Below are 13951 nucleotides of genomic sequence, written 5' to 3'. Positions count from 1 at the left end.
AGGAGCTCTTCTCAAAGAGATCCACAGTGCAGTACATCAGGAATGAGACAAAACTGAGCGCCAACAAGAGGAAGTAAACCCATTATGAAAATTGTACAAATGCATGAGAAGTTCTGTGTTGGCGCACAATAATCACCAGTTACTCATCGTTGAAAAACCGAGCATAAACAAATGAGGGAAACCACTTGTCTTGGAACTGTAATGCTGTTTTCTTTATGAATACTGAACTGGTATGCACAGCAACGATCACAAATAACATCAAAGAAAGCCCTCTCAACTTGGAAGCACGAGTCTAAGCTGAGCATAAACCTACCGCAACGTCCCCCACTGGTTTGTGGAATACAATTTTAAAAAGCCTTGAGTTTGGCATAACAGCTGTCGCCACCTTAGTTTAGAAGCTACAAGTGACGGAACTTGGATGAGAGAATACAGCTGAGGACGGTAGAGTGATCGGATCTGAGTGACAACCTGAGGACACGCGATGGAAGCCACTTGTCAACTACAAGGTAGCAACGTCCGAAGGCACACCTTGCTTTTATCATCTGTTTATCAGCAGTGATAAATCCACTGTCATGGCACTGGCAACCAGTGCAGTTGCCCCCTACTGGCCATTAGAAAGAATATACTTCGCATTGGCTTCAGTTTTCAGATCTGGAAGCTCCTGCCAAATTATATACAGTTTTAAATTGTCTAAGCAGACCAAAAACTACGCTGCTACATAGTCGACATGTTTCAGCCTGTTAAGAAACAATTGATGGAAAGCATCTATGAGAGTCACCGCAAGTGAAAAGTGCAGTTTGCTGCTATTGTACGGAGAGCATTCTCTTTGGCTCTAGCTAACGAGCGGAATAAAGAGCTTAAAGAAACTCCAGCACCTGGAGGGAAATACTCCTCATTCAGTGCAGTATGAGAGAGAGACATGAGTTGTTTTCTTATTTTAGAACTGCTAAAACTTTCACGCTTCAGGGAGAGGAGAGGAAATAATTCGTGGTGATTAAAAATAACTTGCTCGGATTGCAAGAAAGCAATTACATGTGGTAATCAGGTGCATATGACTGAGAATCAGACAGCTACAGGAGAAAGGTTTACACTCAATGACCTACAGGTTTTTGTTTTTGTGTTGAATGTGTATCCTCATGTGTGTAGGAATTGGTGGGCTATTTCTCCAAAGAAGCAGCAGTGAGGTTTGCTGTCAGTGATGTGAGCGAGCAGATTACCACCCATAGAGCTGGAGCTGCTGGCTGAAGCATTTTTGCCATTGCTCAGTGGCGGCTGGAGAGGAATTATTTGCCAACACGCTGGTTCCCACTGCATCTGAGCTGGAACAAATGCTGCAAGCATCAGACAACTGGACCCTGGGGTGTGTACATACAGTGTGTGTGGGTGAGTACATTTTTGTTTTTTGCTCGAATGTACATCAAATGTGTACAGTGGGTGTATGAACTGACGCTGGTACACAAACACACACACAACCACGAGACTAAGAAACTACATTTTTATGTTAATGGGATGGTAGGCTGGTCATTGTCCCTATATGTATATATATGTGGGCTTGAGTTTACCAGCTCACATGACACTTCTAGAAGCCAGTGGTTCCCTGACTGCGAGCTACAGTGCAGCACTTGGCAAGAAAAAGTGTCATTATAACACTGTAGCTTATTTAGCAGCAGCTTCTTTGCCAAGATGTGTAAAAGGGCTATTCCCAAAAGACACATCACACAGCGCAGCACTTTTCAAGTAGCAAAAACGCTAGACTGGGCACAGAGATTAACAGAATTAAAGTACAAGTAAACTGCTTGAGTGAAAACTTTGCAGTGAGCCTCAATTCCCCTTCTTTTGTGATTCGAGCAAACCTTTCTGGGGAAAATTTTTGAACGTTTTTCCAGACTTGCCAGGTCGACATGTCAGTCAAATCATTTGGACACTGTGATGTTTTTCTCTTGAGTCTCTGAAGGTTGGTGTTATGTCTTCATGCACTGAGCTGTGGTCGCCGTGTTTTTGCAACTTGGAAAGTGCTGATTAAAGCTAGTATCAGTGTGATTCATCTCAAATTGTCATTCATTCTAATTAATCACTAAACACTCAGCATTTGCTTACATAAACATGACTCATAGAAAAAGCAAGTTATGAAAAGGCACCTTTGCAACTTTATGTCTATTTGGCTGCGTTAGCCTCGACACAAAAGAGCAGTAAAACTGCCATGGGTGTTTAGAGCTGAGAGGGTGTGTCTAATTTGGCTAGACAACCCTGAGAAAAGGTAAAAGGGAATATTATAATACATGTTCAGCCTATTATCTTTTCATTGTGAGCTGGCATGACGCACACCTACACCCCCACAGCGAAAAATGTCCACTGGCACGCAATAATGTGGTCGTTTGCTTTCCTTTTTGACGGATACTCGATATAAAACAGCACAAAGACAATATATTTCAAGCTTGCCCTCATCAACTTCAGAAACAATATTCAAACAAGTTGGGAGGGGGGAACAACAACCTGGGAGAGTTGTGAGATGCTTGACAAACACCTGTTTGGGTAATTCCATAGGTATACAGGTTCATTGTGACAGGCAATAGTGTCATGATTGGGTATGAAAAGAAGCGTCCTAGAAAGGCTCAAGTCAATCACAAGCGAAGGTTAGCGAGGTATACCGCTCCAACATATGATTGCTCAAAGAATATTACTACATAAGCCCTGGAACGCTTACTATAGTGTTGGTAAACACAGCTCATTGGCAAATGATTGCATTCTGTTAACCCTAAGCAGCAGAGGAATCCTTGAGCAAAACAATGAACTCCTACCAGCTGCTCTTTAGCTGACACTGACCTTTGACCTCCCCGAGGTGCCACCAGAGTATCACAAGATCATGTAGAACAGCGTAGAAAGTGTGAGAATCAGATTATCCAGTCTAACAAAGGAGGTCCAGGAATTATCAGCCATATTTACCTTGTGTTTTTCTTCTGCGGTGACCCTATTCCACTGTGGCCCGGAGGACTTGCATATCGCGCTGTGAGACTGAGGAGAGAGCAGAGAAGATAACAGACGGGCCGTTAGCACAGTCACAGGAGGAGTGAGACCAGCGTCTTGTTGGAATTTATTTTTTTAAATCCGTGCCTTAATGTAATAATGTCAGTGAGAGGAGGCATTCAGATAGGAGCAGAGCAAAACACACACACACACACACACACACACAGTAAATACAGTACTGTAAGACGCCAATGCACATTGCTTTGATTTCTCACATGATGGCTCACACATGTTTACTAGCACACGCTTGTGACTAAGCCAATAACGTTTCCCAATCCATTTATAGGGCCGCCAAAATAAAACGGCCCGAAAGACTTTCACAATCAGTGTCGGGGTGGCACCGTTTAAAAGAAAACCCCCCAAACCCCACAACACACGACGCAGAGGCGAAGGAAATGCCCACAGCACCAGTCATAGTTTTATAACCCAACACTCGCTGTTAGTCATTCGCGGAGACGGGAATTAAACGCGGGCCTCTCCATTCATGTTCGACAGGAAGTAGTTAAGCCACTTGTAGAGTGCTTCACGAACAAAGCGATGCCTTTAATCTCCATACGCACAACCTGTAAACAATGCAATGTCCAAGGCCAGGCGGTAAAGCTGTTGTTTACTCCTGCCTGTAAATGCTCAGAGTGCAACGTCCTGTGTGAACTGTGTGACTCGCGGGCCATGTGAGTGTTTCTCACTTTGTTGTCATGAACTGAGTGAACAGAGCCTCTATTGAACGTTTGCTGCTCTACCAACATGACACACAGTATCTTCTCTTTTAAAAGTAGTTCCAAATGCCTGAAGAAATTAATATTTGTGGCTAACTTTAGAGCTGGAAAAAACAAAACAAACAAAAAAAAAAACCACTCAAAGCGACAGCATCATTTTAAACTCTGCCTGTGAAGAAAGAAAGACTTCTTAAGGACAGTTTGGCTGAGTGTGCCTCAACTAGCATAACATTAGCACCACATAATTGACCTTTTCTGCTCTGCTCTGCTCATTTTCTTCAGTTTTTAACAAACAAAAACACATTTTGTGTTGAAAATAAAGTAATAAATCATGTTTGTGGCTTACTTTTTAAAAAAAACCAACTGAAAACACACTCAAAGCAACAGAACAATTTAATTCTGTGACACAAGAAAGATTCCTCATTTACATGTGGGCTAATTGTGCCTCAGCTAGCATTGCATTAGCATTAAAATGAGTGACCTTTTCTGCTATTTTTCACTCTTAAAACAAAAAAAACATAATTTTCGTTAGCAGTAGACGCAAACCCACACAAAGACAGATAAAAAGAAAAAAAAAATTGAAAATGCAACTCAAATATAGTTCAGGCAGTGTTGTGGCAGGTTCAGCTAAATGGTGCTCGCGCTGAGTTAGCTTAACAGAGTTTTTCAAAAGTAGAATGGGGAGCTTATCAGAAAGCTGTTGTTAGCATAATTAACATAGTGAATTATTTTTAAACATAGCCACTTACAGAAATATAAAACAGTTTCGCTGTGTATGCTTAAGAAAATGACAAACGAGCACTGGAAAATGGTTGCTAGCAAAGACTGTTAAGCTAGGCTATCTAGTGGATGCTGCCAATTCACCCATAGGATGAAACACAACTTAAGTATCACAGTTTGGTCGCAGAATCTTGTTATAAAAAAACAACAACAAAAAAACCATTCTGAGCAAAATGCTGACTGTACTTCTCGCCTCATAGTAGTGCATTCATAAATATGCTAACTTAAAAGTTAGACATGCTGGCAGTTATCAAATTCTCCTTCAAGTGGTTTTACATAGTAAAAACAAATTCTCTTTTGACCGAAGCCTGTCTTGATGTCAGACTTCCACTCCTACCTTCCGCGAGGCTGACCAGAGATAGTTCCTTTTGAGGAGCGAGCCGCTGAAGTTCAACTGTAAAAGCGCCCTCGAGCTTGTCCTCTAACTTCCAGTGACTGGAGCCGGTCGAGCCTTAGCTGGAGGAAGCAACAAAACACCCAGCTGTCTGTTTAGACATCCTCCTCTTTTTTTTTTCTGACAACGAGGAACAACTCGTTCTCTGTTTTGTGATTGTGGGCTGCTGGTTTGGCGTCGGTGAGTGAGTGGACAGAGACAATAAACTACCTATACTGGGTGGCTGAGTGACGCACGGCGCTCGACACGTCTTATTTTCTGCTCCGTCTGCTTTTCAGTGAGCGGCCCTCAACTTTGCATGAAGCAGAAAGGCCCGGTTCTCAAAACCTCATCTCTTACGTTTCAGCGTTCTATACGCATTTAGCCGGCACTGTGACTCAGAGTAAAATACAGTTCATTTCATTGAAGGGATTACACATCCCAGACATAAAATCAGAAGTTGCTATTTTAAGGAATAGGTTTTGGTACAAGTGGCTTACTTGCCGTGACTTTCATGAAAAAAAAAAAAAAAAATCGATTACTGATGAATATTTTGAAGTCTCGTATTCATGCACCATTTTCCGTTATAGAGAAGTACAATAAAGGGAGGCGTGGTGCAGAACCTTCAGGCTCTGCTGAGCTGATTTTAAAGTCTACATCTTGAGTGCGTTTCATCACTCTGCGTTATCAATCCAGCCGAGAGACCAGAGCGACGGTGCCGCATTTAATACTTTGCTGGGAGAGGTCGCGCTGCGGACGACGAGGATCTTCTGAGGTGGTGGGCAAAAATTCTAATTAGCTGTCTCGCTCTCCAAAAAAGTGCGATGTGACCCCGCTCCCCCCACACACACACACACACACACTGACAGTCTTCCTCTATTTACATCTCTCCCCGCGGCTGGTTTCTTCAAAGCCACCTGTGATGAAGTGCCCAGTCACGGTGCATCTCTAATTGACCTTGCCGCTTTTCGTGACGCCGCGTTATGCTAACGAGCTTCGGAGCAGACAGCAGAACGCGGGGGTGGGGGTCGGGGGGGAACAAGTTCAGGGCAGTTTGCCATCATAGCGGCTGAGCCTCTTCGTATGATGTTATTAATGAAGTATATGATACATGACACCTCGGTTAATGATGTCTAGCGACTAGAATCAACCCCCCCCCCCCCCACCCTTAGCCTCCTCCTCACCACAACCCAGACCGCATCTCATCTCCCAGCAGCATGTTTTGTGTTCTATTAAATACCCTAAATGGCACTTAGCACATGGAAAAGACAAGCTTAGGTGGAGATTAATGGAGCCTGTTGCACACTAAAATGCTTTTTCAGCTTACTGTTGGGAAAAAAAAAAAAAAAAGACCTTACATTTGTGCATTACGTTCCTCTAAAGGAATACAGCCTCTGTCCTTCTGCTTTTATTCTGCCTATCCTCCCATTTTTGTTTGTATTCAGAGCAGGAGTGGAGTGCAAGGCTGCCATCGATGGGGGTTAGGTCTGAGGCAACAAAGGCAGCGCGAGTCCCGGAGACGATGTAAGCGCAGCCCTACAGATTGTACATGGCAGTAAAACACATCAGAGGTGCTGGGGTGCACTTTTTTTTTTTTCCCACCACCGAGACCCATCCTCCTCCTAAAAATGCACTGAAACATGAAGGCTATGGTATAGATCCCCCCCCCCCCTTCCCGGCCTGGAGTGCTCATCCAACCCGCAGAATTTAAGGGCTTTCCAATGTGGAAAAAGACACCAGAACGCACGAGGACAGGATTCTAGGAGTGTGGAAAGGAGATGAGGCGGTGGCAGTGGTGGTGGTGGTGGTGGTGAGGAGGAGGAGGAGGAGAGGGGGGTGTGTAGCGGTCTGTCGCTTTCGATCTAATACAACATACATCAGCGGGGCCTCCGTCTAATACCCCGCGACGCTGCGGCGCGCGTATTGGACGCCGTCGCCGTCCCATTAAATGTCGAGGAATATCAGTTTCAGCTTGATTGTAGCCGCAGCGCTGAGGGCAGACGCAAACTGATGGGCTTCAGATCCAAAATGGCGGGCGCTCGGCCATTGCGGCCAGCGCGATGACAGCAGGTAATAAGGTGTCACCCGACCTCTGTGTCAAGGGGGTGGGTGGGGTGGGGGGTTGCGACACAGTCAGCTATACTGATTCTTGACATGTGGCCACGTGTTGCACCACAGACGTCTACGGGTCGCTGCTCTGGAAACCGGCCTTAGTGCTCTTTGTGCTGCACCTCGCCTTGCATTCAGTATGCGTCCTCCAACCTCAACAACAACAAAAAGGTCATTTGGTCAACCCATGTGGAATAGAGGACCTGGATCGTGACAATAAATCAGCAACGTCCCAGGATCAAAGGTCAGGTTAGGCTAGAAAAAACTTACTTGTCGACCGCGTTGAGAGGAAAAAGCCTGTCTGTCTGCCAGTTACTTAAACGTGGGGCTAACGGCACACATTTCGAGACAGGCTCTTCTGGAAGACGATCAAAGTGTCCAACAGATGGTTGTGTGACAAATAGGAACCGAGCTTGGGAGACAAATTCAAACCCCAGCTACTTTCACGCCTGGCTGGTCTCGACATGAAGCGGATGGGGAATCACATTTTGGTTTGGATGCAGCTTCCCTGGTTCTGGCGGAGGAGAAGTCTGAAGGTTCCCGACCATCCAGCAAGTACATCCCCGAGGACGTATACCGTCCTGGGAAGTTCGTTTAATGTGCTATCCCATAATTTTCTTGCTTTGCTTCCTGTTTTTTTTTTGAGTGATGATGTAAAAGTATTTCCCAAATTTAAAAACATGTACAAAAGTAAGGTTTGGTTTGGTTCAGGGAACAGAAAATTGACTAAGTTGGAAGGGATGACTATGGTTAAAGGAAACATCTGTTCGCAGGATATGCTGTGGGATGCAAGTGTTGTCCCCCAACCCCGTCCCTCCATCCCGACTTTCTGCCTAGAAGATTTAGAGGGACGTCGACAGCTACGCGACACAGCCCACTTGCTTCCCAGAGACGACGGCCATTATTTGCCGAGTTACAAGACAGTCCCGGAGGCTTCAACGTAGATCATTTTTGAGCGCTTCCAGATAACGACAGTCTTCGGCATCCAGTAGGAAATGATAAATTCCTCGACAAATTTCAGGCCGACAGTTACTGAGCTAAACATAAAAACTGCTTCCCCTGGGCGATGAGGCAAACGTAAGAGAGCTGGCTCAACATACATGCGGCACAAATCTCACCTAACAAGCTGTTGGCGAGGCGTGTTAATGACTTCGATACATCTCACTAACAAACATCAAGGTATTATTCACATTTATCGATGTAAAACAAACGGGACCAGAAGAACCAAACCCAATTTACCAGTTCATGACGCCACTGACACTGATCCATCCTCCTCATATCAACAGGTAGTCTCAAGAAAGGTCCAAACTCACTCACACACTGCGCAAACTACAACTGTACCTAGGCGACGAGTCAGGCTTTGCCAGGCCGCTGGCTCTCCCGTAGGGCAAGCGGCTCTTCCTGTCGCGAGACACGGCGGTGGGCAGGCGAGACGAGCGGCAGACCAGAGGGTCAACTTGTTCGCCCCGGGACATGTTGAGCTAAAGAGGGAGGGTTGTCAGGCCTGGGCGCCCCCCCTGCCTTCTAGAGCACTGAAAACGTCCCGTGGCTCCGGGCTGTCGTGGTCTGTCCAAAGGGGAGTTCCCCCCTCGGACACACACACACACACACACACACACAGTCACACACATCCCATCCCCTGCCCCAGAGACACCAGTTAGACCAGCAGGTGCTGTCTATAGAAAGCTCCATACCACAACTGTAGATGTGCAGTAGGACCAAATGTGTGAGCGTGTGTTGGAGCGTGTGCGTGCGTGTGTGTGTGTGTGTAAATCTGCGAGACAGATAATTTGATAATTTGAAAAGCTTAACATTTTTAATTTGAAACATCCATTCTTCTGGCTTATCTCCTATTTTTATGGAGTTACTCAGACATGCTAAATCTTCAGGGTCGGCTAGAGCTTACACAGATTCATCACTGTGGAAAATTAGAATCAGAGCAGAGTTTTTATTTAATTATTATTATTATTATTTTATTATTTTTTTTTTTTTTATGAATACATTTAATTACATTTCAGTGTTTCCAAAGACGCCTGCATACCAGCTGGGTAAACAAAAGGAGATTACAAATCATCATCGTGGTTTAAAGTTTACATGGCGCGATGCGAGGAGTGCAGGGAAGGCCGACTTAAAGATCAGCTGCTTTACATTCAGCGGATTCTTCAAACGAAGCCAGTTGTGCACAGTCTGGGTGAGAACGAGCACGCTGCCTTTGTTTGATTTAAAAAAAAGGAATGAGCAAAAAGGTATTTTGCCTTAAACTAAGAATCTGGGTTTGCCATTAAAAGACAATGCTCTTCTTAGCCGTTTCTCTTCATTTCAGTGTGTCGGGCGCCTTTGTGAAATCCAAATGAGCATCCGCTGAACAATAGACTGTGTCAAAACAATGCATCATCGGGAGATTTGGCCCCCCCTTTAATCTCCGCACTTTCCCTTTTATTTGCATTTACTTTTAAGCAACTGCAAGGTTTGAAAAATCATCTTTCATCCTGCATCGCGACAGCATCACGGACGTCACGTATCGCGCTGCGCCAGCTCCTCATTAAAGCTGCGTAATCTTTACAGTGGGGTGAAATATTCAAACCCAAAATTAAAATCTTGCTATCGAATTAGAATATTCTCCACGCGCGTACACACTTCCCCCGAGAGTCAGCCTGACATGTTTGATCTTCTTCCCCCCCCCTTCCGAGAATCTGTGATCTCAGCCGGTATTAAAATTAAAGCTCTGCGGGTTTAAAATGATGTTTGACTCCACAGCATGAGTTCAACGTGAACGACCAACCAGTTGCATTTAAGAGGTTTTAAAGGGGTCGTTCACAAAAAAAATGAACATTCGTTTACAAACTAATCAACGCTTTTAGCGCAGCATATATATTTTCAATTTGGGATCTCTGGGCTTCTGGAGACTTAGATTATACCAGGCAACCAGTAAGGAGTGTTCATATGTCTTTTTTTCCCAGTTGTTGTAAAAAAGTTTAGGAAAATGCTGCAACATCGTTTTGCTGTGATGCTTTTCGTGGGCTGGGAAAAAAAAAAACAACAACAAAAACAAACAAAAAAAAAACCTTCACTCGCTTTCCACCTGCATGGGTGTGAGTAGATAATGACGGAATTTCGGGTAGGCTGTTTCTTCTTCAAGGTGTTTTCCAAATCAGAATCAGAAGACGAATTTTATGGCGAATCTTTTTCCTTTAAAACTGAAGAAGCTGGAAGCTGTTAAGACAGTGTTTTCCTTAATTTAGCTAGCAACGGAAATTGGAGCACGGGATCCAACTCCCAGAGCAAATCATCTGCGTCTGACTCACACACTCATGATCATCTCGTTCTGGTTCCACCGCGCACACGTGCACACACACGCACACACACATGCACACACACACATCAACAAGAACAATCAGAGGTCTTACTAATTCGCACTTTTTCCAACACGAGTGCTTTATATTGAAAGTGGTTTACTGTCGTCACGGCCCAGTTTACTCTTTCCACCAGATTGTTCTTCACACAATAAAAATGGTAACACATAAGCAACCTTTTTCATCCATTTTCTGAACGGAAAAAAGTCACACTTTCACACCTTTCCAGACTTTCTTGAGCCTCACAGAGAGGGTCAGGTAGCCCAGGCGTGCCCCAAAAACTTGCAGTTTAATAGCTCACTTCATCACTTGACAGGCACGGCGTGATCCTCTGACCTCCACTGTGGCCTTCAGCATTCAGATGTGATTAACTTATCAGCCCGGAGCAGTGAGACGTTACTGAGGGCCGTGGGCGGCGAGGTGCAGGGGGTCTTGGTGAGGAAACCTCAAAGATCTCTGCAAATAATATCCGCATGTCTTTCAGCCAACATGTCATCAGACACTTTGTTGTGTGCTGCTGGAAGCTGGACCGATGCAGCCGATGCGTTCCCGACTTCACTGTTCAGTGTGTGTGTGTGTGTGAGAGAGCGTTCGCCACCTGTCGTTTGGGTGGGTGGGTGGTTGGGGGGTTAGGCGGCAGTGTGGGAATGGGAGGCAGCTGTGCCCCTAATGACCCCCCCCCCCCCCACACGCACACACACACACGATACACTGACCCCAGCGCTGCAAACTCCCAGCTCAGTCCGAACCGACTGAGCCTAAAGCGTTCGGCAATATCATCTTACTCGCGTGCCCTCCCCTCGAGTGCTGAGACGAACTGCTCTTATTGCGCTGGTTTAACGCACATATACTGCCGCAGACTCTATCACACACACACACACACACACACACAGCCAAACAGGCTGCTGTAACTCGATCCGGTCAAGGGGGAATGCCGCTCATGTGTGGCATGTCAGGCCTTTCTTTAGATGCTCCTCTAAGGCCTGCTCTGTCTATTTACATCACACAGCGGCCGCCCTCCTTTGCTTTTACAGCCTTTTACTGCTTAGCTGCCCGGGTGCCAACACTTCTACTGTACAGCGTCTTCATAATATAATGTAACTCGTTAAAAAAAAAAAAAAAAAAAAAAAAGAATATGAACTCCTTCCTCTTTCTGGCACACTATAACGAAAGACGTGCTGGGGATCATGGGAGTTGCTGTCTTCACGGTCGACGGCGAATGCTGTCCTGCGCCAACTTCCTTCCTCGCTCTCGGCTTGTATCTGGTGGTTCTCCACTGCCATTTGGCTGACATGTCATATAATCTTTACTGCGTACAAAAGTGTAGACATGACAGTTTGCAGTGTGGGACTTAAGCAATCAAGAAGCTTTAAAGTTGCAGGAGGTGGCTGTCACCTGTAAAATGGCGAGGCCACCAGTGTTGAAACTTAACTAAGCTAACAAGCTGCTAGCTGAGGCTTGATGCCTAACATACAGATTTCTAGTGGTATCAATCCTCTGACTTATCCCGCCCATCAACCAGAGATGTGTCTAATTTCCCCAACAAATCTGAGGCTAGAAAAACGTAACGTCTCTCCCCTGCCGTCAGCCGGCTTGACTCTTTACTGTCGAAACTTACATATTGAGCTGATGCAGCGGGAGCGCTAATGAGGAGCATTCGCGGCGAAGGCTGTTAGTCATTTTCAACACCACCGAGAGGCGGTCAAATCCATCAAATTCCTGTTTACAAAAGCTCTAACTGGACCTAATTAAGCACCCAAAGGCGATAAATCAGTGCAAACCCCCCCGCCCCCCATCCCATCCCAACACGGATCCTAAATAATAATTGGTCCACTAATTCAAACCAGTGACACTGGCTCGCGTCTGTGACCTCCGGCCTACCTCCGCCCCAGAGGACGGCCGAACTACTGGAACCACACGAGCAACCGAAAGCGCAGCCTACCTGGACTGCATCTCTTGCGTCTTGTGGCTGCTGCTGGACGGCGCGGTGCCGCTGGTCTGCTGGCTGAGCTCCACCAGGGACTGGTAGTACTGCTGCTGCTGCTGCTGCTGCTGCTTGTAGCGCGACAGGATGAAGAAGAGGCCCAGGATGCTCTTCAGGTTGCCATTCCTGATCTCTGGAGGGGACAAAACGGAAGGAAACGTGTCAGCGCCTTGCCTTTACGCCGCACTGCAGCGTCGCGCGAACGCAGCCATCGATTACGGCGTGTACAGTGAGAGGGCGTTACACTGCGCACATTCTACAGGGGAGCAGATGCATTTTCTTGGAATGAAGTCAGTTTAGTGCGAAGCGGGGCCGTACGGTTTGATTCGGCCTGCCAGATGGTTCTTGTGGAAAAGAGGAGAGTACGAAAAAAAATATCACACGATTTGCTGTTCACGCTTTATTCTATTTTTTTGTGAGATAAAAATGCTCTATAAATATGGAACATCCCCTTTTTTTTTTTCTCATAATTCGAGCTCAGTGTGCGGGAAGTCATCTTAATTAAGTGAACTCGCAAGGGAGGGGAAAAAAAAAAAAAAGGAACTTGATTCAGTCATAAACACAGGAGAGAAAACAGTTTGAATCAGATACTAAAACAAAATGATTACCAGGATGTTTTTTTTTTTTTTTCCCTTCTTTTGCATCTCAAGGCTTCTGTAAACTGTTGCACCCTTTTGCACATACACAATACAATACACCAGGCGTTTGCTTTGGGGCTGCGATACACCATTAAGCTTCAGTTTTGGCTCACCAAGGGGAAAAAAAAAGAAAAAAAAAAAGAAACTTTCGTGCTCCAAAAGTGTTAGTTGTTTGTCTGCAACTAACGCAAGTGTCCTGTGAGGCTAAAAAATGAATATTTTCCAGATCGTTTATTTTTATCTTTCAAACGCTTCAAGCGAACATATGTTGAATTCTTTTAAAAGCACTTGGGGACAGAGCTCATGTGTAGCTGTTGCAGCAAGACTGTGAGTTTAAAACAGTAATCATACGACGACTTTAGCCGGCGTGTATATTAATATACTTTACATAATGTGCAGGGTCGCTCGGCTGCATTCGACACGAAGCAACACTTACAGATGAGGCCGGCTGCTCAAAGAAGAACCCATTCGTAATAGATCCAGACTAAATCATCACACAGCTGCTTCATTTTAAGAAGTGCAGCTCAGCATGGGAACTTCTGGACTGACGTATCAGTCTGGTGTGAGGGTAGGTCTGAGGCCAAACAGCCAAAAATATACAACAGGAACTTCAATTTCAGTTCTGCTTTTTTTTGCCGTGAAATGAGGAATGAGCGCAGCGGTGGGATGATTGCAGAAATGACACATTTCTGTGTTTCGATAAAGGTGACATTATCTGAAGGCATGAGATGGAAATGAAAAGTGATAACAAGTAAGTTGGAGTTCACTATCTGAAAGTGAAACGAGCTGCAAATAGCATATAAGAGCAGGAAGACAGATAAACCGCAGTGATCCAAAATGTATTCATACTGGATATGAACTCAAGGTAATGCATGAGAGTTAAAGAGATTATTTCCCTGTCCTGGGTACATGATCTCCAGGAAACTGCAGCCCTGCAGATAACGTTACTTTTTTAAATATGCTGAGCCGGCAAC

General features: G+C 45.3%; 1 protein-coding gene across 11 annotated transcripts in view; it reads right to left on the bottom strand.

The window, feature by feature from the left end:
• Nucleotides 1-13951, bottom strand: part of nav3 (neuron navigator 3) — a 332201-nt gene that overhangs the window by 100310 nt on the left and 217940 nt on the right. For 10 of the 11 annotated variants that reach the window (XM_037121190.1, XM_037121191.1, XM_037121185.1 and 7 more), the window contains 2 exons: nt 12298-12472; nt 2944-3012 (listed from right to left, as the gene is read on the bottom strand). In XM_037121190.1, the coding sequence (XP_036977085.1) occupies nt 2944-3012; nt 12298-12472 (244 nt within the window). Of the gene's footprint in view, nt 1-2943; nt 3013-4857; nt 5078-12297; nt 12473-13951 lie in introns of those variants that run through there. The other variant, XM_037121197.1, reaches the window with a different exon arrangement.

This window comes from Acanthopagrus latus, chromosome 14, assembly GCF_904848185.1.
Source record: "Acanthopagrus latus isolate v.2019 chromosome 14, fAcaLat1.1, whole genome shotgun sequence".
NCBI classification, from domain to species: domain Eukaryota; kingdom Metazoa; phylum Chordata; class Actinopteri; order Spariformes; family Sparidae; genus Acanthopagrus; species Acanthopagrus latus.
The sequence above is the reverse complement of the archived record's forward strand: the minus strand, read 5'-3'. Positions and strand labels throughout refer to the sequence as shown.